This window comes from Lutjanus erythropterus, chromosome 10, assembly GCF_056507025.1.
Source record: "Lutjanus erythropterus isolate fLutEry1 chromosome 10, fLutEry1.hap2, whole genome shotgun sequence".
NCBI lineage: Eukaryota > Metazoa > Chordata > Actinopteri > Lutjaniformes > Lutjanidae > Lutjanus > Lutjanus erythropterus.
Genome location: NC_139326.1, coordinates 24186002 through 24211523, shown reverse-complemented (window position 1 = coordinate 24211523; position 25522 = coordinate 24186002). Strand labels below are relative to the sequence as shown.

Sequence of the window (25522 nt, the reverse complement as noted above, 5' to 3'; positions counted from 1 at the left end):
GATGTTTATATGTACAGAGGGCATAGGTCCTTTTCCATGGAGTCTAACATGTTGCAACACCATGTTCCTACAGCAGCCCAGAATGGACAAACCAAACGCTGGTTCTAGATAGAGCCTTAAGCATTTTTTTTTTCGCAGGTTTCGCAGCCAACATTGATTATCATACAATTGTGAAAGGAGAGTGTGACACAAGGCGTTTGCAATCTGCAAGCTAACTACGTGCCACTGGTCCCTTAAAGTCATTTTTGTGCAGCCAGCCCTAACACAACTAAACCCCACTTGGCCTGAGATAAGAAATCCACATTTCTAAAACACCAAAATGTCTTGCATGTACACCATTTTTACCTTACAACACCAAATAACAACTTTTTATGCAGTCAGTTGTTTTGTAACCCTCATCTGCTTTGAATTTTATGTGCATTTAAAGATGGTTGTTAAAAAAAATAGCCTTGAAGTATAGCTTCTTTTATTCCCTCTTTTCAGTAATGACATGCATTTTTGTTATAAACAGACAGTAGCTGGAAGTAAAAATCTGAAATTCAGTAAAGAAAATCTTTTAGTGATTGTACGTACAGTTACAATCTAACAGTACAGTGGGAAAATGTACTGATTAGGCCATTTTCAACCAGTAAAGAGCCAGAAGAGTTGGCACAAGCAAGGTGCCAGAAATCTTTTGGTGAGATAGTGTGAAGAGACTTGTCTCGTCCTGTGTAGATCTATCCCGGTGACAGATGCTCTGTCAACTAGACGTACAGAGGCAGAGGGAAAACATCAAGTCTGTTTCTCCTGTGGTCTGACCATTTTTAAGCGGACAGTAAAGAATGTAGAATTGCGTTTGCATCCAATTGATTTCCTAAATGCAAGTATGAATTTAATTATATTTGTATTTCCAGGATAATCTTTGTGACCTGTCACAACTGAATTAAATGCAAATGCTGATTAGCCAAAGTAAAGACATGAATATATTTCAATTACTGTAACCAAGGTTTTAAATTTGACTGTGTTAATGTATACTACAAACATTCAGGGAGCCGGCTGAAAAATTCAATTTCAGCTTTTGACAGTTCAGACATACCAATGCCAAGCCACAAAGGACCGTCGTAATATACACTGTACAAATCAAGCTCATAATTACTTTCACTCAGGCCGATCCAATCAGAACTGGAGAATATAAGCACCAGTCTAAAGCAAGGCCCTATGAGAGCAAAGTTTCATCTTTTATTCCATTTGATGTTACCTTGTGGAGCGCCTCCAAAGGCAGTTAAATGATTGAGTGACAGCAACAGTACCAAAAGTGATTTTCTGCAGGCTAAAACTGTCCAGAATTAGAACAAAATATACAAAGAGCTGTAGTCAAAATACGGCAGTGCTCAAACACGTTCTGTTGGAAATAAACAGTGCGCTCTGAATGCACAAATATGAGGCCATGAGTTTGTAGTCTGATATGATGTTGGTACTCTTCTACTAGACTACTCTACTACAATACTCTGCTATGATTAATATTTTGTTTAACATGGTTTGCCAAAATAAAAAGTTAACAAGGATCATGTATGTATGAAACATAGGATATGGGTTTGCAAAGATCGCATCTATCCCATGAGTTCCAGCTTTGTCCATAGACTTTCCATTGCGATGACCTCATAGATTTTTAAGTTGTTTTTCTCGGCTCTACGAAAGTTTTACAAATACAAAAACTTCATGTGTCAAAAATTCTCAACAGAAAGAGTCAAAACTAACCTTGATTGCAGTTTGAGGTGTCTTGCAAACAGTTTTAAAGACAGACTTTTTTTTTTTTTTTTTTTTTACAATGGTGGCTTATGGTTGCTTAAATGCTGTTTGGGTCACAGGGAGATTTTTCGCAGCGAGAGGCCACTGGGCAAAGTTGGAAGAAAGACTGAGCTGTATGTAGGTTTTCTTATACATCCATAATCAAGATGGCTAGCATTAGCATAAGACGAAACATTGGAGAGGTTCAGTCATGCATGTTTGAGCCTCAGTCAGACCCAGACTCAGATGAAGAGTCTGTTGTGCACCAAAAGTCCACTCTGCACTGGAGGTTTCAGGTTTCTTTACTTGCATTTAAGTAATTTGCTTTCAAATTTTTTCTATTAGCTCATCTGGGGCTATGTTTGAGTATCAGATTTTAGCAAAGTGCAAAGACATCTCTCCCTTCTGTATAGGAATGTAAAAAAACCTCTCTATTGACAAACTTTTGCACAGATACAAGTCAGTACAGTCAAGGTCAGAAAACATAAACATCAGAAAAACATGTTTTGGTGAAGGGGATCTTTAAATATCAGCCTGCCTTTAACCAAACTGAAGCTTAAACAATTTCTCTTTTTGAAAATATTTATGTGTGTGAGAGAGAGACAAAAAGTCTGGTCTGCCACCAATAGCTCTTCTCTGGAGCTTTAAAATTATTTTTAAAATTGCTATGTCATTTTTTTCCCTGTACATACAGGAGATAATGCAACCCTGCTGGAAAAATAAATCTGCTTTTTCTAATGGACCGTGTTTCCATTTACATTATTAGCTTACATATTACACAGTTTATCAGTAATTTGCCAACAATATTTCCTTTGCTGTTGTAATTGTTTTCTGAAATCCAATTCTATTAGAGAAGTAGGCAGTTTGGCAGAACTCTGCCTAAGTGGCTTTTTCAAATATAATTGCTTTCCAGGTAGTAGGCTCATTATCAAAGACACAATAATTGTAATAGGGCATACTTTTCTATATTTTATAATTTCATCACACCAGCAATTTACAGCAAAAACAATTAAATAATACAAGCGAGTCAAAAGGGCAGGGATTAAGGGAATAGACCTTGTACAATTATTCAAAATGCAGATATGGGACCTGTGAAAGAATACATTTAGACAGCAGAATATAAAAGAATAAAATAGAACAAGCTCGGAAGGGAACTACTTTTCTCTGAGGGAGGTGGATGGATGAGCACACAGACTCTAAGGTTGAGATTAGGCAGCCGGTGGTGCAGAGCACTGATACTAGCGCAGCCTGGACTGCTTGCTGCAACAAGCTGTCCCTTCTCTGTTAGAAGATGGAGACAGAGAGAGGGGGAGAGCGCAGAGACACAGAGGGGGAGATAGAGAAAGGGTTTGTGGGCTGAAAAGAACTGGAAGAGGGACTGAAGGAAAGGACGAGAGGGGAGAGGACAGAAGGAAGGCTTGGTGTGCAAGCTGTTTGGAGACTGCACTGACACACATGTTACTCATCAGCGGGGGAGAAAGATGGGTCTGGGTGGGGAGAGAATGGGAGACAGGAGTAGTGAAACTGCTCAGCAGCTTGTCTGTGTCCGCGCCTGGCTACTGTCTCTTTACTGCAATGGCAGACATATGAGTGTTTGGCAGAGACGACAGAAGGAGTGTTACAGAGCCACAGAGGCTGGAAGCGACACACCAGTGTGTGTTTGGCAGATGAAACAAGGTTAGCACAGAGAAAACAGATAGTTTGTGAATGGAGGGATAAAAACTCATATTGTATTTTTTCCTAGCTGTTGGTGAAGAGTAAGCAGATAAACTACAAGGAGATAAGAGCAGTCTGCACTAACAATCCAATATTGCACTGCATTAGAAAGCCCAAAATCAAATCTCTCCCTCCTGGAGCTGATGATGTGGGGTGAGAAGAAGTGCGGTGGCTAATACGGCATTTGCCTAGGTCCAATTTCATGGGGAGCTGCTTTTTTGTCTACCAGCAGTAATTTTAGATAGCATAGGACTGATTTTTGACAACATTTATTCATACTTTTCTGATAGTTTTACTTCTTACAACTTCCCGTGCATATTGATTCTGTCGCAGCTGCAAATCTCTGTCAGTGCTGCACACACTATTCCCAGCCCTGTTGCTTTCAAAATGTCACCTGCTATCGATTGTGTGCTGAATCGCTACCACTCATGTATGTAACAATCACAGTAAAAGCTACAGTTTGTTGCACAGCGTGCTGTGATGTGTTTGCCGTGGGGAGAGACAGTGAGAGATGCATGAAGCCTCAAAATAATCCTCAGTGATTGTGAGGTGCCATTTATGCTGGAGGACACCTACATACTGTTTGATTCTGTGTCCATATACTGTATGTGTGGCTTTGGGTTCATCCAAGTGTGTGTGTGGGATGGGTGGGTGAGTTCTGTACAGAGAAAGGCTTTGTGTTGTAACAGTAAATGACTTTGCTGGCCCACACACAGCACCGGTCGATGGTCCAATTACTTTTTTAAACGTGTACAGTTACACATCCCTTGAAGTGCCTCAGGTCCAAGTGTGTGTGTGTGTGTGTATACTATGCTGTATGTGAGTGTTAGGTGGTCACAACGATGCTGGAGGTCGGAAGGTGACTAAAGTATGTCCCCTTTTTTCAGTGTCAAAGTAATGTAGGCTGCTTGTCAGGTCAAAATGGTCTAACAATGCTGAAATAAGTCAGTGTGTGTGTGTGTTTCAACTTTATTGACCTTAAGCTCACATTTTTTTCCTTCTATTTACTAAGACAAGTTGCATTATTGACTATTTTTGCTTAATTAAGAACAATATTTAGAAGCAGGTGTTTTATATCCACAAAACACAGGTGGACAAATTACCCCACTGGTACAAACCATCTCTCCCCTGAAGGGAAAAAAAAAAAAACATGAACGGTAGCTGCAAAGTTTGCAAAAAAAAAAAGAAGTTAATGAAAACAAATGACGGGAGGAAACAATGAACAACGTGAACTAACATCAAGCCATGATGAAAAAACATAATACCCTGCTGTGAGATATACAAAATCTCACTTATCACTTCTGCAAAATGACAACATCTGCTACGAGTGAGAGTGATATGAATAAATCAGCACTTATTTATATCATATTGTTTACGTGAATATCTGTTTGTTCTTACAGCTGCAACATTGATTCCCCCTGAGAACCACATAAAACATTAAAGCTACAATTTACCAATGCAGCTACATGTTGTATTGTTTTTCACTTTATTGCCTTCACATTAGGCTTGATGATTCTAATGACTACAAAAAAGGAACACAAATGATGATAGTAAAAACATTTTCATACCCAAACGTATTTGTTGATGGCTTTACAGACATTAATATTCATTGAATTCCAGCTTTGGGAGCATTGTGTCTTTTTTTTTTTTTTTTTTTTTTTTTTACTGAACTGTATTAATCACTAGAACTGCCTATACTGTAAATTATGTTTTATTTTCAAATAAGGTGCTTTTAAACTTTGGCAGAAATATACAAATATTTTTCAAAGCTTCACAATAATTTAGCAGTTTGAGTATTTTAATCTAGTCTTGATGCTAGGAACAGAAGGTCTGTGTTTAGGTGAAGTATGCTGTGTTAGATTAGCATATCAAAACATTGAGGGTAATTGAAGATAATAGACCTTTTTGCAAAACAGCCATATTGATATTAAAAAGTAAGGTAAACACAGGTGTTACCAATAATACTAATTAAAGTCCTGTTCCCTTTAGTATAGCAGAATCTCGCCAGTGAGCCAACAAGCAGAACCCTGACTCTGTTTGACTTAAGTATCATTGTTAACAGCTGTCCCCTACAATTTCATGTCCAAATGGCTCCAAAGATCTGTTCATAGCTCCCTGGGTGTCAGCCACAAGTTTGAACTGCATGTAAGTTTTCTTTGTTTGAGGTAAGGTTAATAAGATAGCATTCATTGGTCTGTGGTGCTTTGATTTAGCTTCAGTTATCCCAGCGCTAATGAATGTGTGTGTTGAGTCTGTGTATGTTCGCTTTCTATTTATTCAACATGTATCCCGTGTAAGTGTGTGAAGCATTTGTTTCTGTCATTATAGCTGTGCAGTACACTACTGTATTTTTAAAGTCAAGATAAGAGCAGCTTAGTGTAGCAGAGTTTAATAGTTGTGGCTAATGAGTTAGCGTACAGTTTTGTGATTGGAGTACTGGGTGGTACAATTAACTGGGTTGTAATATAGAGCGTATTTCAAGTATTTTATGTTTCCTTCTATAACATAAAATGTGTTGGTAAATACCCCACTTGTGAATTTTGAAGTGTTCGCATATCTTAAAAAAGGTGGTTGCTAATAAGTGGCTAACAGAGGCTGTAGGCCACATAAAACATCATCACGCCAAACACTATTCACTTAGTGGTGCAGATGTTGAAGTCATGGGACCGCATTTACATTTTTAAAATCATAAAAGTGGTGTTTATTTATGAAGATCATCTTGCTCCCCTTTTTGACCCTTCTCAGTATTGTTCAATATGTTGTTTAATCAGATTATCAGGCCAAAATATAGCTCCTAGAGGCCTGCCTAGAGCTCTGCACCTATCAACTGTGTGTGTGTGTGGGCCAGTTGCATGTACAAAAGAGAGAGTTTGTAAAGATAATTTACTGAAGGTGATGGAATTTCCAAATATTGTTGCTGAGGAAATCGTGGTGAGATGAGAGACTTGTAGAAAGTTAGAGAAACAGGGAGAAAGAATGTGCTTGTGTCAAAAGTGAAAAGAGAGAGCAGTGAATGAGCAACAGAGGGACGTAAAGAAATGAAAATAGAGATAGTGCTAGATGAATAGGAAGAAAAGCGCTGAGGGATGCTAATGGCAGTGTTTTGAAGCCTGAGTCTACATGGTAACGGTCTAAGCACAGTGGGTCATTCACTTAACATGCGCACAGACCCACACACACACACTCCCCCACAAATGCACATTTATTTCATACTGTCGGGGGGGAAATGAGCCCTTATCTGGAGCTGTGGAGATAAGCAGAAGCAGTGGGCCACTCTGCTAGCCAGGCAGCCATTTTAGCTCCCATGCTCACATGTGCACGTCCACACACACACACACACACATGCAAGGCCTTCACACTCTTCTGTTATATGAAAGTCAAAACAATATAAATATAGAGTGGAAATATTGATATTCAGATAACGTGGCATAGCCAATTTTGTTGTAATATTGCAGAGAGGTTCTTTCATTCTGACTTTCTTTCCTCTCTCTCTGCGCCTTTTTCCTCTTCCTCATCCGGTCACATTTGCAAGTTGGTCTGTGAAATGGAACTATATCAGATAAATGTGTTAAAGGGAATTAAAGGATTTATAGCTTTTATTAAGATCTAGGAGTGACCAAGACATTGCAGTAGTGTTGACAGGCTCTGCATAACTTATAGTAGCCTATAGTGAACAGAAATATAAAAGTAATATTTTCTAAGAGGAATGAATGAGGTGGTTAAGTAAATCGGAGATGGAAAAGAAACATTCAGTGTGGAGGTAATAAATCACAATCCTGAATGATAATTGCTGGTACAGTACGTCTGGTGAGTCTATATTGTAAACCCTCCTGAGGCCACCATTAAATTAAAAGCTAGATTAAGAAGATTTGTCAGCTGTTGTTCATAAACACATCAGTCTTTTCATGTGTAACATTTGCCAAACAATTTAAAACTATGGGAACTCTATTTTTTTTAACTGAACTTTAATGATAGTTTGCTTCACACTTCCAGCTGGCTACTTGAGGCTGCAGCTACATCCACGCTGAAATCAAATAAAAAAAAAAAAAGTCAAGTAAAAAGTAATTTACTTTCAATCAAAAACATAATAAACAAATTCCAAATATAAGCTACAAGATGAGTCAGTGAAACTACTTTAACCTATATTTTGTAAAGTACTGCACTGTATTATTGTGTATTTGATGTAATCCTATGCGCATTATAGTCATTTTGTTTGTACAGTACTTTGAAAAATGTTTGAAAATATATTGCAAATATTTATATATTTTCATGTAATACATATTCAAATGTCAATTGGTAATCTGAAATAAAGAAAAAGAAAAAAGTGGCATCTAGCAGATTGCAGATTGCAAACACTTCGCTTCATCCTCTTCTTCCAAGTGTGTTGGAGAAATTATAATGGCTGCAAAACTTGTGAAAAGGGCGAAAGGCTTTACTAAACCTACTATTTGGCTTGTCCATTCTGGTCTACTGTGCAACATGATGGCCTCTATGAAAGAAGACCCGTGCCTTCTGTAGATATAGACAGTTTATTTTAAGATAATGAATACACAGCATGTCTTATTTTCATATTTCATATACCACGGCTGCCATTCTACTCCATATACCCAGTACTCCATATTGTGAATCCCCATATATCTTACACATTGGACCCAAATTGCTGGAGTGCCAATGCAAATACATGCTCAGTTATACACAGCTGAACCATGACGATGCTCTTCAATACAGTACAATATAATACAGTGCTTGAAAAGAGCAATTTGGATAATAATCTTAACACTCACCTTCCTCATTCCAGAAACTGGGATTTAAATGACTCATTTAGTCGTCATTTAATCATTCAACCATTCAAATTCCCCAATGCATCATGGTCGATCCATAGTGAGAGTGGGGGAGTAAAATTAGATGTGCCTTTAATGCATAGTGTGCTGCATTTGCGTCTGTCTGTTTGTGAGTGACTGAGTTAAGTCACATGTGTTTGCTGTACAGTTGCAAACAAAGCCAGCCTGCTTATGATTGATAGCCTCTGTGATTACTGTAGTGTGTGCCTGATTAATGTGTTTCTCCTCAACTTATTGACTTATGTTTAAACATTGTGGGAAATGTAGCTCAGAGTACATTCATTACGGGCCATTGCCGAATCTTCTATAATATTCATCGTATTCACTTTTCACAGTGCAGTCTTAACTTTGAGCACTGTAGCTAAGGGATTTAGGATCTCAGCAAAAGCTAAAACAGATGTTTTTTTTTAATTGACAGATAACTTGAGCAACAGGCCTTAGAAGCCAACATAGTTTTCAAAGTAGTCCTTTATAAGAACTCTTGTTTTATTAACGGGATCCAGAGGAATCGATATTAAGTGCCTTGCTTAAGGGTAAAATGACCTCAGAAGGCAATGCAACTCTTGTCTTCCAGAGGCAGTACAGAAAACAGCAATAAAACAAAACCACACTGTTTTGATTTTCTAACTCTGTCTTTAGCTGTAAATTCACAGTGACGTTAAGGGTTAGGGCTCAGTGCCATACAGCTAAACAGCTCAGTACAAGCCTGGAATACAGCGTGCTGCTGTGGCAGGTGTATTTGCTAAGGTTCACTTACTTACTGGATATTTGACTGTTCGTTACTTTTCCCTCAGGGCTTTGCCACAAATCAGCCGCACTATCAAAAGACCGGGTCAAGATTTGAGGAAGTAAACAACTGAATAGGCTGAGAGGGGAGCTCACACGGCTCTACAACACCATTTCAATTTGCATTTGTCATGCTTTATTTATCTACACTTCCCCGGGTCCTACTCAAGAAGTCTGGTCTCACTACTGATCTCTCACAGATACCTGCAAAAGGGTTTTATTTTGTATTTGGTTTGCTTTATTGGACTTATGTGAATATGGCAGGTTCTGGAAAAAAAAGACAAATATTCCTTCAAACTGTCTTTTGCAAATCTACGTTCTTTTAGTGTTCATACCACGTTTGTCATTTGCTTGTTGCTGAAGGACAGACAGGAGAAAACTGAGGCATATTGCATGTGAGCATATATTACATATATGTCCCTGCATGTGTGGCTTGTTTGTGTGTGCCTGTGTGTGTATAGTGAGCAGGTGTGTGTGTATGTGTGTGTAGGCTTGGTTGCCAACAAGCATGTATTATTTTGTGTTTGTGTTCACCCGTTTCTGGTGAACTTATGCCCCAGTATAATTGTGAAAATCAACACCATGCCATTCAAATATATAATGCAATTCAACCTCAGCTCAGTGAGTAGATTGTTGACGCTGATAAAAATAGTGAAGTAGTGAAAAATGCATTGACATGCATCTGTATGTGTAAAATATAAAATTAATACAGGTCACTGGCCTCTGCTGACTGTTCTGGCTATTGGCAATTGTAAGTAAAGATTTGTTTGCTAGCAATAATGCTAACAAGGCAGAAACACCATGCCTTAATCACTGCTATCCTATCTCCTGTGTGCCGTATATGGACTCATAGACAGACTCGCAGAGGACATGGACCATAATAATAATAATAATCATAACTTTATTTATGTAGCACCTTTAAAGACTGAGGTTACAAAGTACTTTGACAGACAAAGCAAAAGAGCAAGATACCCCAGAGGCAAAATAACAGCAGAAGGCTAACACAATAAGGCCAGACAAGAGTGCTAAAATAAGGCTAAATACGAGTAAGACACAAAACTAGACACAAGCAAAACACACTACAACATAGTAAGATAATATAAAACATTAAAATAGATAAGAACAGGAAAAACATGACAATAACAATGAATAAAACAGAGGGAGGAGATTTCAGAAACATTACCTGATGCTGTCTTGTCAATATAAATAAATAAATGGAGGAAATAAGACAACATCATGCAATGTCAATATATATAAATAAGTTCAAATAAAATATAATGAATGATTATTATATTATTTATTTATATAATAATTAAAGAAATTAAAACAAGATAACATGAAAGCAAGTCTATAAAAATGGGTTATATGAAGTGATTTAAAAGATGTTACTGATTCTGCAAGCCTTATGTCATTGGGCACGTTGTTCCAAAGTAGAGTCGAGTAGAGTTTATAGCTATGTTTTCCATCCACATAATGTGTGGTATCTCCATGCCTATTTCAGATGCTCTGTTTGCTACTTTGTGGAGTTGCTGCGGGAAGAAAGTCACTGATGCTGGGCATCAACTGATGGCTCTGCTTCAACTGTGCAAGAGCATCACAATGGCCAAACAAAATTTCTGACAAGTCCTCTCCCCTGCCTGTACAGAGAATGGCAAACAAGGCTCAACATAACTGAAATTCAGTCCAACTCTGAAATAGGCTCAAAAAATCATGTCAGAAATGGGCTCAGATCATGCAGTGTATGCCCAGCTAGTATGTGTGCACACAGTTCTTGGTGTTTGTACAGTATGTGTGTATGGAAGGATTTATTTCATGCAGGTGTGTTCGAGTATGAATTTCACGCCTCTCTGTACTACTGGCCTTTCTTGGTGGCCGAACCGCTAATGTCATATTGATTATACACGCTCGCGTTTTTACAAGCACTTAGAACAGCTGCCGTGCTGTAAATTCACCTTTTACAACGTCTTTCATCATCACTGCTCACCACGCATCAGTATCCTGTTTGTCTGTTATGCGATCTCCACCTCCACCTGTTTTTCTCTTAGTGTTTATTTATGTCATCTCTTGCCCTCTCTTTGTGTGCCCAGTTTGTCTTTTGTTTGTGCGTCCTTTCTTTTTCACTTTCTATCCACCCCATTTCCCATATTGTAAGTTTATGACTCTTGGCACACACGCATACACAGCACATATAAACAGGAAGGGGAACACTACAGGCAGCGTCTGTGAGTAGAAAGTAGGCTGTACACAAACATTCACACACTTTGATCAAGGGCTATATTGACATTAGGTTTGTCATGAGAAAAAAAAATACAGCAGTAGTTTTTCTGTTATAAAATAAAGGTTAGTTGTCTCATCTTCAGAGAAACAGAAGATTACAAACTCCTCTGTTTTTTGTGTGTTATAAAATTGGGAAAGAACAAAAAGAGGGGAAACAGATTTTGTGTGTGGGAGAGGAGTCGGACTCAGATTCTAGCTCCACATCTCCCCCTCCAGGCTAAAACCAGGATAATATGCAATATAGTCTACCTGAATGTGTCTGTGTGAGTTACATAAATGCAGACAGAACAGCAGCGTCTTTGAAATCACAGCAATGTTTTAATGATAATCAGAATAATACATGATAGGGAATATAAGGATACATTGGAGAGTTAATCTAAAATATTTATCGCCCCAAAAGGTGCAACAAAGTTAAAAAAGAGTCAGAGAGAGGCCAATTCAAAAGTCTGTGCATGCCACTCAGTCCTGAGAAGAAGTATTTTCTGGTAAATAAGGGAAAACAGCTGTGTGAGTGGACCACAGCTGTGCGGGAAAATGATTGAGGGGAAATAATACCTGTTCATAACACCTCTTTAAAGACACTGCACATCTACACTGGAGTTTTTAGTTATGGTTGATTAGACTTTAGCTCAAGTTGAAGTTGGGCAGAGGAATACTGGTCACCTTTTTTTTTTTAACCTTTTTCACAGCAGCAACTATATAATGTGTTGTCATGGCGCGCCATCAATCTGTTTTGAGGCACTGAACATAAACAACACAACTGAACTTGCAACTGTTCCTGATTTGTGTTGCTGAAAGTGGTCAGTTTTGGTTAACCAAATATGAACTATCATCAGTTGACTCAAATTGGTTTTAAGCAGGATGTTTTAATTGTTTTATGTCAGGTCATCATTTTGATCCCAAAGGTTGTACTAGTACAGTGATTCCCAAAGTGGGGGGCGCACAGTGCCATTGCGGGGGGGGGGGGGGGGGGGGGCGGCGCGGTAAGGCACAGTAAGGCTTAAGAACTAATTGAATGCTTGGACACTTCTAGCATGGACAAGTTTTTGACGGGGCTCCCGCGTAAACGTAAAGCAGAGGATGAAGCATCACCAAATGTGCTTCCAAAACAATTTCATTAATGATAAGGTGTGTGACAGCCGCTTTTCTCTGCAGATGGATGACGCCACTGACATTAACAAAGAATGTTTACTGATAACGTAATGTCAGATTCATAGATTCAAGATGATATGAGGGAGGAATCGCTTTTCTGCAAACACGAAAAGCGCGAAAATTTTCTTATCAACCAAAGGGGGGCCCAGCAGAGAAAGTTTGGGAACCACTGTACTAGTACACTATTGGACTTAAGAAATCTTAGATATTCAAATTGTGCCTGCCTCACAGATCCACACACAATCTAGTTGTAGACTTTGTAACACTCAAGGTCTTCAGCTGTGTGTGGACAAAAAAAATGAGGTAGCTCACTATGTGATGGGCAACAGGAGGCAAAATTGTTGGGTCCTCATTCCAAGACACAGGATCCAGCTCTTACAGATCTTCACCACCTGCTATGCTCAGGTTCTTCAATTACACACATTTTCCATCACTTGTGGTTATGGTTAAGGCATCCTAAAACCAGCTTAAACTGACTATTCAGCATGTATGTATTGTGCTGTTCACACTCCAGTATCTCCAGCGTTCGGGTTACTGACCAATAGGGGTGGGAATCTTTGGGCACCTGCCGATTCGATTACGATTACGATTCAGGGGCTACGATTCGATTATAAAACGATTATTGATGCATCTTTATGTATATTGATGCACTTTTTCACAAACACATTTCTTTTTGTCTCACTCAATAAGCATTCGTCACTTGCAATTTTTAAAAACAGCGCATTTGTAATAAGAATTCATTTCGATTATATTTTATTAAACTATTGGAAATATGTGCAAACTGGAAAGTACCAACAGTAGCCACTAGTAGCCGCAGCAACAGCAGCCTGCCGTCTCCCCGACTCCTCCGTCGGGTGGAATCGAGTTACGGCTTCTCATGTTTGTTGTGTTGCCAAAGTATTTTATTTTAGCTCGACACAGCTTACATATAACGTGGCTCTTGTCCAGTTCGCTTCCGCCGTCGACGTTGTAGAAGCCGAAGTGTTTCCACGCGGCTGCTTTTAAATTAGAAGGAGCTGTTCGGACCTCATGGCGAGGTGGCTGCCGGTCGGCCATGTTTGTTTTCCGCTGTGCGCGTGTCGTTCCAGGTGCGCGTCCCAAAGTGTCCCGGCGATGACGCGTACCGCGCTTCTTAGTTCCACATTATTTAGAAGCTTCTGTATCACTTTAATTAACAGATTTAAATAATCGAAATTTGGACGTTTGTGAATCGATTCAGATTCGTCCACGTCCGAATCGCGATGCATCTAAGAATCGGAAATTTCCCCCACCCCTACTGACCAATGCCATTCAGTGTAGCAGAGCCAACATTCACTATGGCCGCACCTTGACTTGTTTGACCAGAATGAACAGAACCTTACTGCTACCTAGGATTCACTCATGTGAGTGTGGTGGCTATGAAAAAGCTCTGTTGAATGAACCAGTAGAATGCCAAGAGTTGTCTCACTGCAACAGGTGCAGCAGGAGATTTAGGGAGTTGTCAATCATGCACATCCACACAGGTCTGAGAAGGTGTAATCTTGACTACAGGCCTCTAATGCACAAACCTGCTCCTGACGACGCTAAGGAAAGTAATCCTACCAGAGGAGTTGAACGGTTGCCTTTTATTCTGTCAACAATACTTCAAACAGGATATGAAATGTTAACTAAATGGCAAGGCGTAAAAAAAGAAACCAGTTTAGCTAAGCTTTATTGTAAGTATCGGTCCCAAAAGGGAATTGATCAGAATTGGCATAGAATCACAAATTCAACAGTAACTTCAGGCTTTAGAAAAATGGATTATCCCATATTTCCCTCTGCAGTATGCCCTCTGCTTCTCTGGTGTGTTTGTGTTTTCTTCTAAGCACAAATCACGCCATGCAATTTTGTGTGCATCACAGTGTGAGTGTGTGGTTGTGTGTGTATTTGTCTTTGGATAGCAGACAGCTAAATCACTTCTTTTCTTTCCTACTGCCTTTCTCTCTACAGGGAAACCAGGCTAGTTTGATCTTTGAAGCTAAAAAACAATATTTTATTGAAAGCAGAGGGCAGCACATAGATGAAGAAAATATGGTTAGGGACGTAAAATAATGTGGTCTGGGGGAAAAAATTTGAGGTTTATGATGCAATTTGGTAGACATAGGAGTCTAGGTCAGATTCATAAAGCACATTTGAACGAAAGAAAAGTACCATCATTTTCACAGGTATACAGCACATAGTGCACCAGGGATGAACATGCATTTGACATGCAGTGTGTGCAAAAGGGGGACGTGATTGAATGTAAGACACTGGAAAATAAGTTATTCAGTTCAGAGAGAGATATTTGTATATTGCAATCCTTTAACACTTAAACTATGTGTATGTCATCTCTTTTCTACTTTGACTTTAATACCTGGCATGCTAATGCTAAAAGAGAAATCTATAATATATTTACTGTAGTTTATCATAAAATGACCAAGATAAATCATCAGAGATTAAGGGAACATGCTAAATAGAAATACTCGCGTCTCTCACATCAATGCTACAGCTGTGGTGCTCTTCTTTGAAATTTCTATTCTGGGCTGGAACAACACAATAACACACATTAGAATTCAAATTAATGCAGACTGTTTGCTGAATGAGTAAGTGTCTGTTATGAGTCATCAGAAATTCATTGATAATCTTTTAGAAGGAGAACGTGTTTAGAATGATTAAATATGTTAATTGCGTCTGGCAGGCAGTGAAACCAGCGGCCACTGAGCTCCAGCTTCAAAGTGTTTCGTGAGCTTTTGTTTTAAGGGTAACGGGCTTAGCATTACATTTACAGACAAATGACAGTTATGACCACCTGCTGATCAGCTTACAGTGTAGTGCTTGTTGTTGCTTGTTATTATCAGTTTACAATGTTGCACTCGTCTTGTACTTCTGTAGTGTTACTGCAGCCTGCCTGAGCTTCCCTGAGTCTGGGGAGCAGGGCAGCCATGTATATTAAATAGGATTTAACCTATTTAATATACTGTCTATGGCTCCAACTCTACTCATCTGTATTTACTCTACTATTTTATGTCAATATGGCTGCTGTAAAAATGTTATTATTAAATATTATTAAATGATTTCTGCAAATCTAACTGTTTTGTGTGTTTGTGCACATTGCAGCTGGCAACGTGGGACCCGGTCCATGGCTTGAACGGCACACTGACAGACAGGAAATTGGAAAATAATATGAGAGGTGTGGTGCTACGAGTTGTCACTGTTCTGGTGAGTATAGCTGACCACTGTGTCTTTTATTATCCTGTGATTTCCAATTGGCCATACATAAAAAAAGACCTGTTTCAATGTTCTCTGTTTGAAAATTGTCCTGCAGTGCACCCAGAAGAATCAAAGACGGACTGTGGCGACTATAGCACTGGCATTGTCAGACTTCAACCTTTTGCTTTGTTGTAAATCCGTCCTTTTGTCTAGTTTTCTACCCATCATTCAACTGTCTCTCCTGCAATGTAGAGAGGAACAGATTGAGAGCTTGTATGAGGGAATGAAAACAGCAGACAAACACTTATGAGACAAAGTGTTGAGTGAAAGAGAGGAGTCAGAGAAGGTGAAGCACAAATAAAACGTAACAAGGTGAGATTTCCAATGGACCGAGCTGTCATCATTTCATTAGCTTCCATTTTGACGTTTGACGGCTGGATGATAGAGACCGTCGGAGTCTTGATGATAGTGAGACTACAGCTCTGTCTGTCTTGCCTGCAGCATTGATTTGAGTACATCCCATGAGTGCTTTAAAGATTCACTGCTGTAAATTCTTCATATCCCGTCTTTGAAGTGAGGAGCAGAGAAGAAAGAGATAATGCTAGACATCTTTGTGGCTATCCCCTTTTCTTCCTTTTTTCTGTTTTTTGTCTTTGATTTTCATCATCCTTGAAGGGAAAAAAGAATATGGATTGTGTTTTTGAATATTGCCATTTTTCCCATCATCAGTGTAGGGTTGCTCCAACAAGTATAATGTATTTGTTTTATTGTTTTTTCTACCCTTCATGTTGCGTACTTCGGGTTGTCTGACGCCTCGTGAGGGCCTAAAGACAGAAATAGACAGAAACAGTGTGAAATGTCCAGGGTGCTGCCCGGATGTACTGTGTTCTTTTTATGTGAGAATGGTTGAAAGGCACATCCTGATTGTGTGTGCGTGTGTGCAAGTGTGTGTGCGTGATGTGAAGTTTCTGAAGGGACCTTTGGAGCAGATTGTTCTCGGTTGCCCTGGGCTGTTTCTGCTCTGATATAAATGTTTTCTGTCTGTACAGTGCAATGGTCTCACACAGTACCATGAAGACAACACACATGCACATTTACACACACACACACACGCACGCACACACACACACACACGCACGCACAGAAACATTAACCTGTAAAAGAATGGCTTCATTCTATTCTATCAGCCAGACTGTTGAATAGTTATTGATTGGTTAATTGGCAATGAGATCATAGCACCATTAGGGCCAATAACGCTCAATCAATACTATTGATTAGCTGGGACTGCATTGATTATTAAATGGATGTTACCAAGGAATGGATACATCACTATAATTATGTGTTTATGACCCTCTACAGGGCTCAGTAGTGGTTACAAACGTGATGAAAATCGGTATTTTGCAACTGTGAATTTCATTTGATGCTTTTAAATGGTCACATTAAAATGAGTGTTCCAGACAGGAAGACGATTTTCTTCAGATATAAGACTCTGAAGGTGCAAAATCACACGGCCTATAAATTACTGCTCACTGACTTGCATATGTTCCCAATTTAGTTTGATTCATCTCGGCAGCTGAGTTTTCATCTTTCGCTGATTTTTGTGCTCCTTAATTTTTGAGGGTGCACCCACATTTCCCTGGTTCTACTCCACATTTATGAATAGCAAGCTGTGATTGTAGCCGCTGCAGCCCAAATATGCAGCCAAAGGCAGAAGATGTCCCTTTTTAACTTGAGTTCACATTTTTGGAGATAATGAAAGAGTGCTCACAGTGTTCCCCAAATGAACCTAAAGTTTTACTTCGGAGGACAATAAAGCACACACCACAAATTTTATTCTAGATAAATTTAAAGTGTTGTTATGATTGATGATGATCAATGAGATTTGTTCAATTATTTAAGATATTCTGTTCAATTAAATGTGTGCATTTACATTTGACAGTTGTGCATCCTCTACTTTCTGTGCTGTTAGTAAAATAATAATCTATTTAAGTGCTTTACATGTGCAGATATCGGCAGTTTTTCATAATAATTATTTTCGTAGGACTGATGATTCTATTTGCATTAACTTTTAATTGTGAAAAGTTTTGTGGTAAAAAATATTAATTGGTTTTCTGTTCCCCAGCTATCAAAGATGACCAAAACTATTCACACATATTGTTTATCTTCAAACTGCATTGCAATTAAAAATGTAGTGCAGCAGAAAGAACAACATGAGACTTGAAGTTTTTCCCCCTGGTAAAAAGTCATTTTTTGTTAGATTTATTTGATAACAAAAATAGAGAGACAACAGCAAACGAGGAAGAGAGGAATGCAGCAAAGGTCCCGGGGACATTGTGGTTCATGGTCTCTGTCTTAAAGAAGAATTTCAGTATTTTTCAGCCTGAACCTTACTCTCCCATGATTTTGTGTCTAAGGACGAGTTCCAACCAGCCTTGTTTAGTCCAGTTGAACTGAACCCTTGAGTGCTTACTCCTTTGTTGCAGTTCATTTAGGCTGGTGGGAATGTTAACCTTAAACACTGGCCACGACCACACCACTCCCTGGTCTCGGAAAGCTGTCAAGTGAAACCTTGAGAGGTTGATTTCTGGTGTGAACTAATCACAGATGCTCACCGTTGTGTCACTGGTGAGCTAGTAGAGCGTTACCTACCAAAATACAGACGAGCAGTGGACAAACCTGGACTCATGACTAAGTGAGAAATATCTTTATTAATAAATTATTTAATACCTGCTGTCAGAATCTGACCTGCTGAATCTGATCTGTTCTGAATGCAAACTGGACCAGCTGAAAAGTCGAAACAGTCTGTTATCCTTGTATTGGTTCAATTCATGAACCAGACTTAGGCGTGAACCTGCCCTGAGCGATATAATGGGAGACAAAAAATGTTGACATTGGTCCAGTATTGACTGAATAGCTACAGCCGGTCAGGTGTTAACCAGTAACCAGACATCTTCCTACTTTTCCAACAGTCATAAACTTTGGTTTGGTCTAAATAAACAGAGTTAGATGTGAAAATATCAGGAGAGGAGCAAGAGAGAGGTCAGACATCAGAGAAGCAGCGGGGAGAAACAGTGTGTACAGCCAGAAAGTTTTCACAGACAACATGGTGAATTAAGGGTTTATTTCAACCAAACCAGAGTCTGTGATTATTGGAGCGGTGGAAAGACAAGCCGGGATGTTTTTGCTGAGTTTTATTTCTGTTGAGTTTAAAAAATACCAAAATTACTGTTTCTGTAAATGTAGTCTGGTGGGTGTGGTGAGAGAGCTAAATAGACTTTCTCTTGTTAGATAAAAAATTATCTTAGTCTTTAACAAAAAGGTCTGTCTCTGTAGGGATCCTTTGGTGTGTTATCAGACACTTTGAATAACTATCTGAGCCTGTTAGTGGCAAAACACTTGTAGTGGATGTATTTAATGGGTCACAAATGCTCATAAGGATTCATCAAAGTTACCTTTTAACCCCTCAGCCATTGGAATGACCTGAAAATGTTACCGGTGAAAGCATACAGGACACAGCATAGACTTGAGAACAGTAGTGTTTTCCACTTGATAAAATGTTGAACCTGTTGAACTATTGGAAGAGGGATGAAGAGCAAAACCCATGGTGCACTATTTACATAAATCACAAGTCACAAAGTTCAAGATTTAGCTGTTGAGTCCCAGTCTGCACAGCTCCTCTGTTATTTTGTGTCACATATCCTCCATCTTTATCAAACAGAGACTGAGGTGAAATTCGGTTTTATATCAATATGAAATCTAATCTTCTCCAGTCTGGCAGAGTTTTTCAAAATACGTTATACACCAATTTCACAGAAGAAGACGCAGAGTGCTTTGAAAATGCTCACAGCTGCAAATCACCACGTGACTCTGTCATTCCCAGCATTCCCTCAGAGGACTCTTCAAATGCCATTACTTAATCTTTGTGGAAAATTGCTGTTCCTTGTCCCAGTCATGTCTCCACAAGCACCCGAGCAGCACTGAGACCACATGTGGCACTTCCAGTCAAGAGGAGACAGGGGGATGAACTTGTTGGAAAGGAATTAGCGTAGACGAAAGAGAGGAGGAGGAGGTTGGAGGAGGGGAATGTGATGGGAGCAATATTAGAAAGACAATGAGCTGAAAGAGAGGGACTGGTGTATATAGATGGATGTTATATAACATTTCAACAAGTGTTATAGCCTCAATGGATGGATGGACGGATGGATGGATGGAGAGAGAAGAGGTGTCCTAGACATATGTTTAGGGAAAGCGGGAGACATTGCGCTGTGGAGGGATGCCAAATGGTGAATATCACAGCTGGTGAGTGGCAGGTGGAAAGAAAGAAACTGCAAAATAACAGAGAGAAAAGAGACAGGAGAGAGACGGATTAGCGTCACAAAAGCCAGACTGTATCTCACAAGGTAATTTTTCGTTACAAGATTTTAGTCTGGAAACCATTGACTGAGTATCGATTGAGCCTGGCAGCTCAAAGCCAGACCAGCCAGTGAGCTATGGGAACTGTTCAAATGATTACATGACTCGTTGCCTCTCAAAAGTCAAAATTTGTACAACTCTTGAAACTAGATTTTTATAGATTAGGCATTTTTCAGCTACTGTATGGCCTATTTCTCTTTACTTAAAGGTGTGTAAGATTTGTGGGGATTTATTGGCAGAATACCACAGAAACTGCATATAATATTCATTAGTATGTTTTCACTTGTGTACAATTACCTGACAATCAGCCACTGTAGGTTGTCCTATACTCTTGGGAGGGGAGAGAGAGATGACATGTTTGCAAAATCAGTAATTTTACCTGACAGAACACAATAGTTGCTTGTCTATCACTGCCTTGATCAGTTTGTTTGTGTTATTGTGTGACTTAAGTGTTTTAAAAGTATAGTTTGATTTCACACAACAACAAAAACAAACTAATAGATCAAGGCAGTAGTAGACCAGCGATCTCCTGTGTTCTGGAAGGTGAAATGACTTATTTTGCAGATGAAGTTTTATTGTTTTGGAGAGAACAATATTTGGCTTATATAACAGTGGTCTCCTGTCAGAAAAGGCTGCCTGATGGCAAAGTAAAGGAATGAAAATATTCTAAATATAGCATACACTTAACAAAGGTCCACCTACAAAAAAAAAACAAAACATCAATATCACTTTCACGGGCTAAAATATATTTTATTGCTGACCCCATCCACAACAGTTCATTGCTTACCTTTCATGCTAGTGTCCCTCTCTGCTTCTCCAAACCGGAGACATGCTGACCAGCATCCATTGTAAGTAATACACTAATTATTGATATATACCTCATACAAGCCCATTTCAAATAATCCAAACTATTCCTATAATACATGTCTGAGGAGGATTTAGCTGAATACTGTCAAAGAGGTTTGACAGTGTTTTTCCAACAGCCACCATGTTTTACAAGTTTAGAAAAAGAAGGAAAAGACCTGTGGCTGTCTAGCAAGTGGTGCGTTCATGTAGTCAGGTGTTGAAACAGTTATGTTGTTAAGTGAAGGAGAGAACTGTCATGTATTGTACAGCCAACTTGAAATGACATCTGTGTCAAACAACCTGTGCCCTTGCCAGAGAACGGTGAGCTAAGCTAAAATCGTGGGCTTGCTTTGAGACACTAGAGAGACACGGGGTGCTTTTCTGCAGTATATTCTTTTCTCCCGGTCCTTTACCTACCAGCCATGCTTTCAGTACTTTCAAACACTCCCACCCCCACATACACACACCTACACAGAGTTGCACATGCACAGTTTCTTTCCTTGTATATTGATTTTTCTGCTCCTATTGGCTGTGTGTTAAATGGTTTGCTTGCAAGCTTGTGTGGGTGGGCATATGTGTATGCATCTACATGCATGTGTACAGTATGGGTATATGTGCTTGTGTGTGTTTTCACTGTGTACCGCTGAGCATGTTTATTTGAATTGCCAGTTGAAAAGCAACCGATGCACATGGGCTGAAATATTATTTGGAAAACATGCAGAGGAAATGGAAGAGGGATCCCTCCAGCTTTTTCAGGAACAGCTCAGTTTTTCAGTCAGTATGCTGTAGTGCCAATGAAACCAAAATGTATTGACTACTTTTTTTGTATTTTGTATTTTGTTTCCAAATTTTCTTCTTTACAAGAGGACTGAACATCGTTGCTGCTGAATTGGTCTTACTCTTTTCATTCTTTCATTGCTTGGTAAACACATAACATCCCCCTAGTTTGAGTGACAGTTACCGAGCTTATTAAATTCCTTCAGACTGTCCTACCTTTCGAATATTGAATGTAAAACCAAGAAGTGCCTGAATATACTCATACAAATTTGAGCTGGAAAATATTGCGTATATAACACTCGTGCGTCCTCATGAGTATGCTTGCAAAACAGTTGATCATGAAACTATGATATCTAAATTCCATACTGTGCTCACCAGTACCAATTAAATTCAAAAAATGCCATTCTAACCATGTAATGCATGATTTACTCTGGAAATGAGCTTCCATTCACCTTAGAAGTGTGTTTGGAAGTATTAAGGCCTGGGCGAATGGTCGACTGTGTTATTGTTCTGCAGTACAACAGGATCAGGAAGTTTTTTCCCCCATGTCTTTGTATGTTTATTAAGGTAGCCACATAGGAAAGCTATCAGTGGTGCTTGGGGAGTAATTCTGTATGTATGAGTGTGTGTGTTAGTGGGTGTTCCTGCCTTGAGTGATGGATGCTTGTGGTGAGAGAGGGACTTGGCATGCATGTCCACTCACTGCCTAATAGCTTATTGAACAGCAGAGGCTAGCAAGGATTAGAAACCGGCAAGTTAATGCGTAGCATAGCCTGCGTGTGTGTCTGTATGTGTGTGCTTAATGTGCAGCCAGTATCCAGTCAATAACACACAGGCCCTCATAAATCTGCACGACATACTGGCCTAAAACATTTCACTCATCAATAGGGATTTATTAAAGAAGAGAGAAAAAGAGTGGTGAGATGGGGAGGAAGAGGGGCTGAAATAGACGAGAGCTGAAGAGAAAACTCCTTGATGAAATGCTCAATCCAAGCACTGTAAATAAAAGTAAACATCCCACTGGCTCCCTGCCCTGCTTGTTAAATATACCTTGTTTCTCCTAGCGCTGTGTACACTTAATTGCCTAAAATGTCAGCTTTGCTGGATGTCATTTAACCCGAACAGGAAGCTGCCCTTTAGATGCCATGGTGATATCGATAAACAAGAGTTTCAGCCGTCCCAGATGCATTTAAAAATGAACCAATAAAAAACAAATCTGCTGAATTGCTTGATGCGATTATTGATTTTCAACATTTTAATTCACTTGAAAATGTTAAATAGGTTAAGTTATAAATAAATTATTAAACATGGTTCCCTCTGTGAATTAAAAGAAGGCTGAGTAGCAACTTTGAGAGCCTAGTCAGACAAGATTGAGGGGTACATCTTGTTTTTCTCCTGGAATGCCAAATAGACAGTCACAAAAAGAAAATGCTTACTGTAGCTAAGCTAATTTAATAATCAGCAATCTCGCCACCTACCGATTATCCTGGGATTTCTGAATGCAAGGTTGTTGTGAGAACGAATGCTAACAGACTTACGTCCCATACATTCTTTCAAGGACACGCCTTATCAGAAATGATGCTCTGCCCTCTTTCTCCTCAGTAGTAAATGCAGTCCCACTATAAAGACTTTGAGTAATTCAGCAATGTTTTTTAAACTGTTTCTGCCCAGTTTTAGCAACAAAAGCTGGAGGATTGTCCTTAATCTCTATTGAGGGAAGTGTGTAGAGACTGACTTTTGACTCTATAGTTTCCCCTACAAGCTTGAAAGGGAAGGGTGAGGCAAGCAGTTTTTAGTTGGTTGCAATCTATAACCTTTGCACTAGAAAATATTTTTTTTTTATAAATAGATTATATTTTTTTCTATAAATAGAAATGTGCTTCCAATGGTATTATTTTATTTACTTATTTATTTAATTTAGTGTACAGTATAGTGACTGCTCAATTAATGTACTCTGAGGAGATTTTGCCACTAAAGGTACTGTGAAGCAATGCTTTAATGACCCCCATGCTCTAAGTATTTCATAATCTACCAGGAAATGAGTATACCCGTGTATGCCAGAAGAGTGGGGGATATGATACACATTTCACCCCGGCTGTGACATTTAATATGGAATGACGAATCCCATTTGCACCCAGGTCTACTGGATGGTGATGCATATTAAGAGTTGGGGACAGTAAGGTAGCTTTGAAAGGTAACAATGTGTTAGTAAAAGGGAGGCAGAACAAGACTGTGAGCCAATGTAAAACATGCAAAATTAACTTTTTTTGTCCACCAGCCAATTGGTTAGTCAATGTTCAAATGTTACCAGCCACTCAGTAGATTGCCATTGTATTTTGACTGGTGAGTGAAGCAAATCTACTGGTCACTTGCATATTTTACCAGCATTTGGTTGGAGGCTGGTGCTTAATTTGAGCTCTGGCCTTAAAATATAATAGTCTTTGATTTTGTTCGTCAAAGTGAATTTATTCAACTGTCTAAGCTGTTTCTTTACTCTATAAACTCCAGAGGGATGGTTGTGTACTTACAAATAAACCAGTAGTGTGTGTAAGATTGTGTTGAAGATCACCTTTTAACACTTTATGTGTAATGTGCTCAAAGACATCTGCCCAACCTTTAGGGGTGGCATCTATGGCAGTATAATGGCCACTTGAGTAATTGGGTGATTTAATGCTCGAATGACTGGTGTATTGATTGGCTGCTTGACTGACTTACTGACATACTGATTGATCTTTGCCTTCCAGGAGGAGCCATTTGTAATGGTGTCAGAGAATGTCCTGGGAAAACCAAAGAAGTACCAGGGCTATTCCATTGATGTCCTTGATGCTCTTTCCAACTATCTGGGCTTTAAGTATGAAATCTACGTCGCTCCAGACCACAAATACGGCAGCTTGCAGCCTGATGGTCAATGGAACGGTCTGATGGGTGAACTGGTCTTTAAGGTGAGGAGATCATTTACACACAGCACAGGCATAAAACATACATGAGCACGCACAAGCACACACTTACAATTCAAGAACAATAACATGAAATATTGGAGAACAATGGCATGGGTTGGATAAATGAGGATTTAAACTGCAGAAAGAATATTCAAAGGGAGGGGTGTTTGTTGCCCATTTGTGCACACACACTATATCGACAGGACAAGAAGTAGAAGCCTGCATGCAAGCAAGAACAAGACGCCTGTCATCACTTTTGCTAAGAAAACTCCGGTTAAGTCCCATCATTACATTCCCTCTAGAAGTCATGTTACTTCAAAGGTAAATATTTGATTTAAACTGTTAAACTTCTTAAAAGTAGAGAGAGAAATTCAGGCATGCATTCACTAACTCCTGCAGCATGTAGTCTGAAGTGGACTAGAGAGGTGCTGACCTCAAAGACTCAGAGCTGTGATATTGCATATTTGTGAAAACACAGCAGCTTTTTAATAATTTGTCTAGCTTCAAGTATCTTCAAGTACTTGATGCATAACTACTGACAGACACTTGAACTTTTCCTGTGAAAAGTGGAGATGACGTTTTTCAAGAGAGTGTGAAGCTTCATAAACATGGATTTCACATAGACGAAGAGGCCTATAGTTTAAGGGCAATAAACTGGTGCAGTTGGATGATAAATGCTTTAACCATAACACAGCTGCTGTAGAGCATAGGCTAGTTGAGGTAACGTTATCTTTATAAGTCATTAGCATGAAGTGTACCAATTGCAGTGCTGCTCAACAAACCTGTGAATCAATCTTTTGT

General features: G+C 39.2%; 1 protein-coding gene across 1 annotated transcript in view; it reads left to right on the top strand.

Moving 5' to 3' along the window:
* grid2 (glutamate receptor, ionotropic, delta 2) overlaps positions 1-25522 on the top strand; it is a 593815-nt gene that overhangs the window by 425452 nt on the left and 142841 nt on the right. The window contains exons 9-10 of the mRNA XM_084728739.1: positions 15654-15755; positions 24527-24724. Of these exons, the coding sequence (XP_084584865.1) occupies positions 15654-15755; positions 24527-24724 (300 nt within the window). The remainder of the gene's footprint in view (positions 1-15653; positions 15756-24526; positions 24725-25522) is intronic.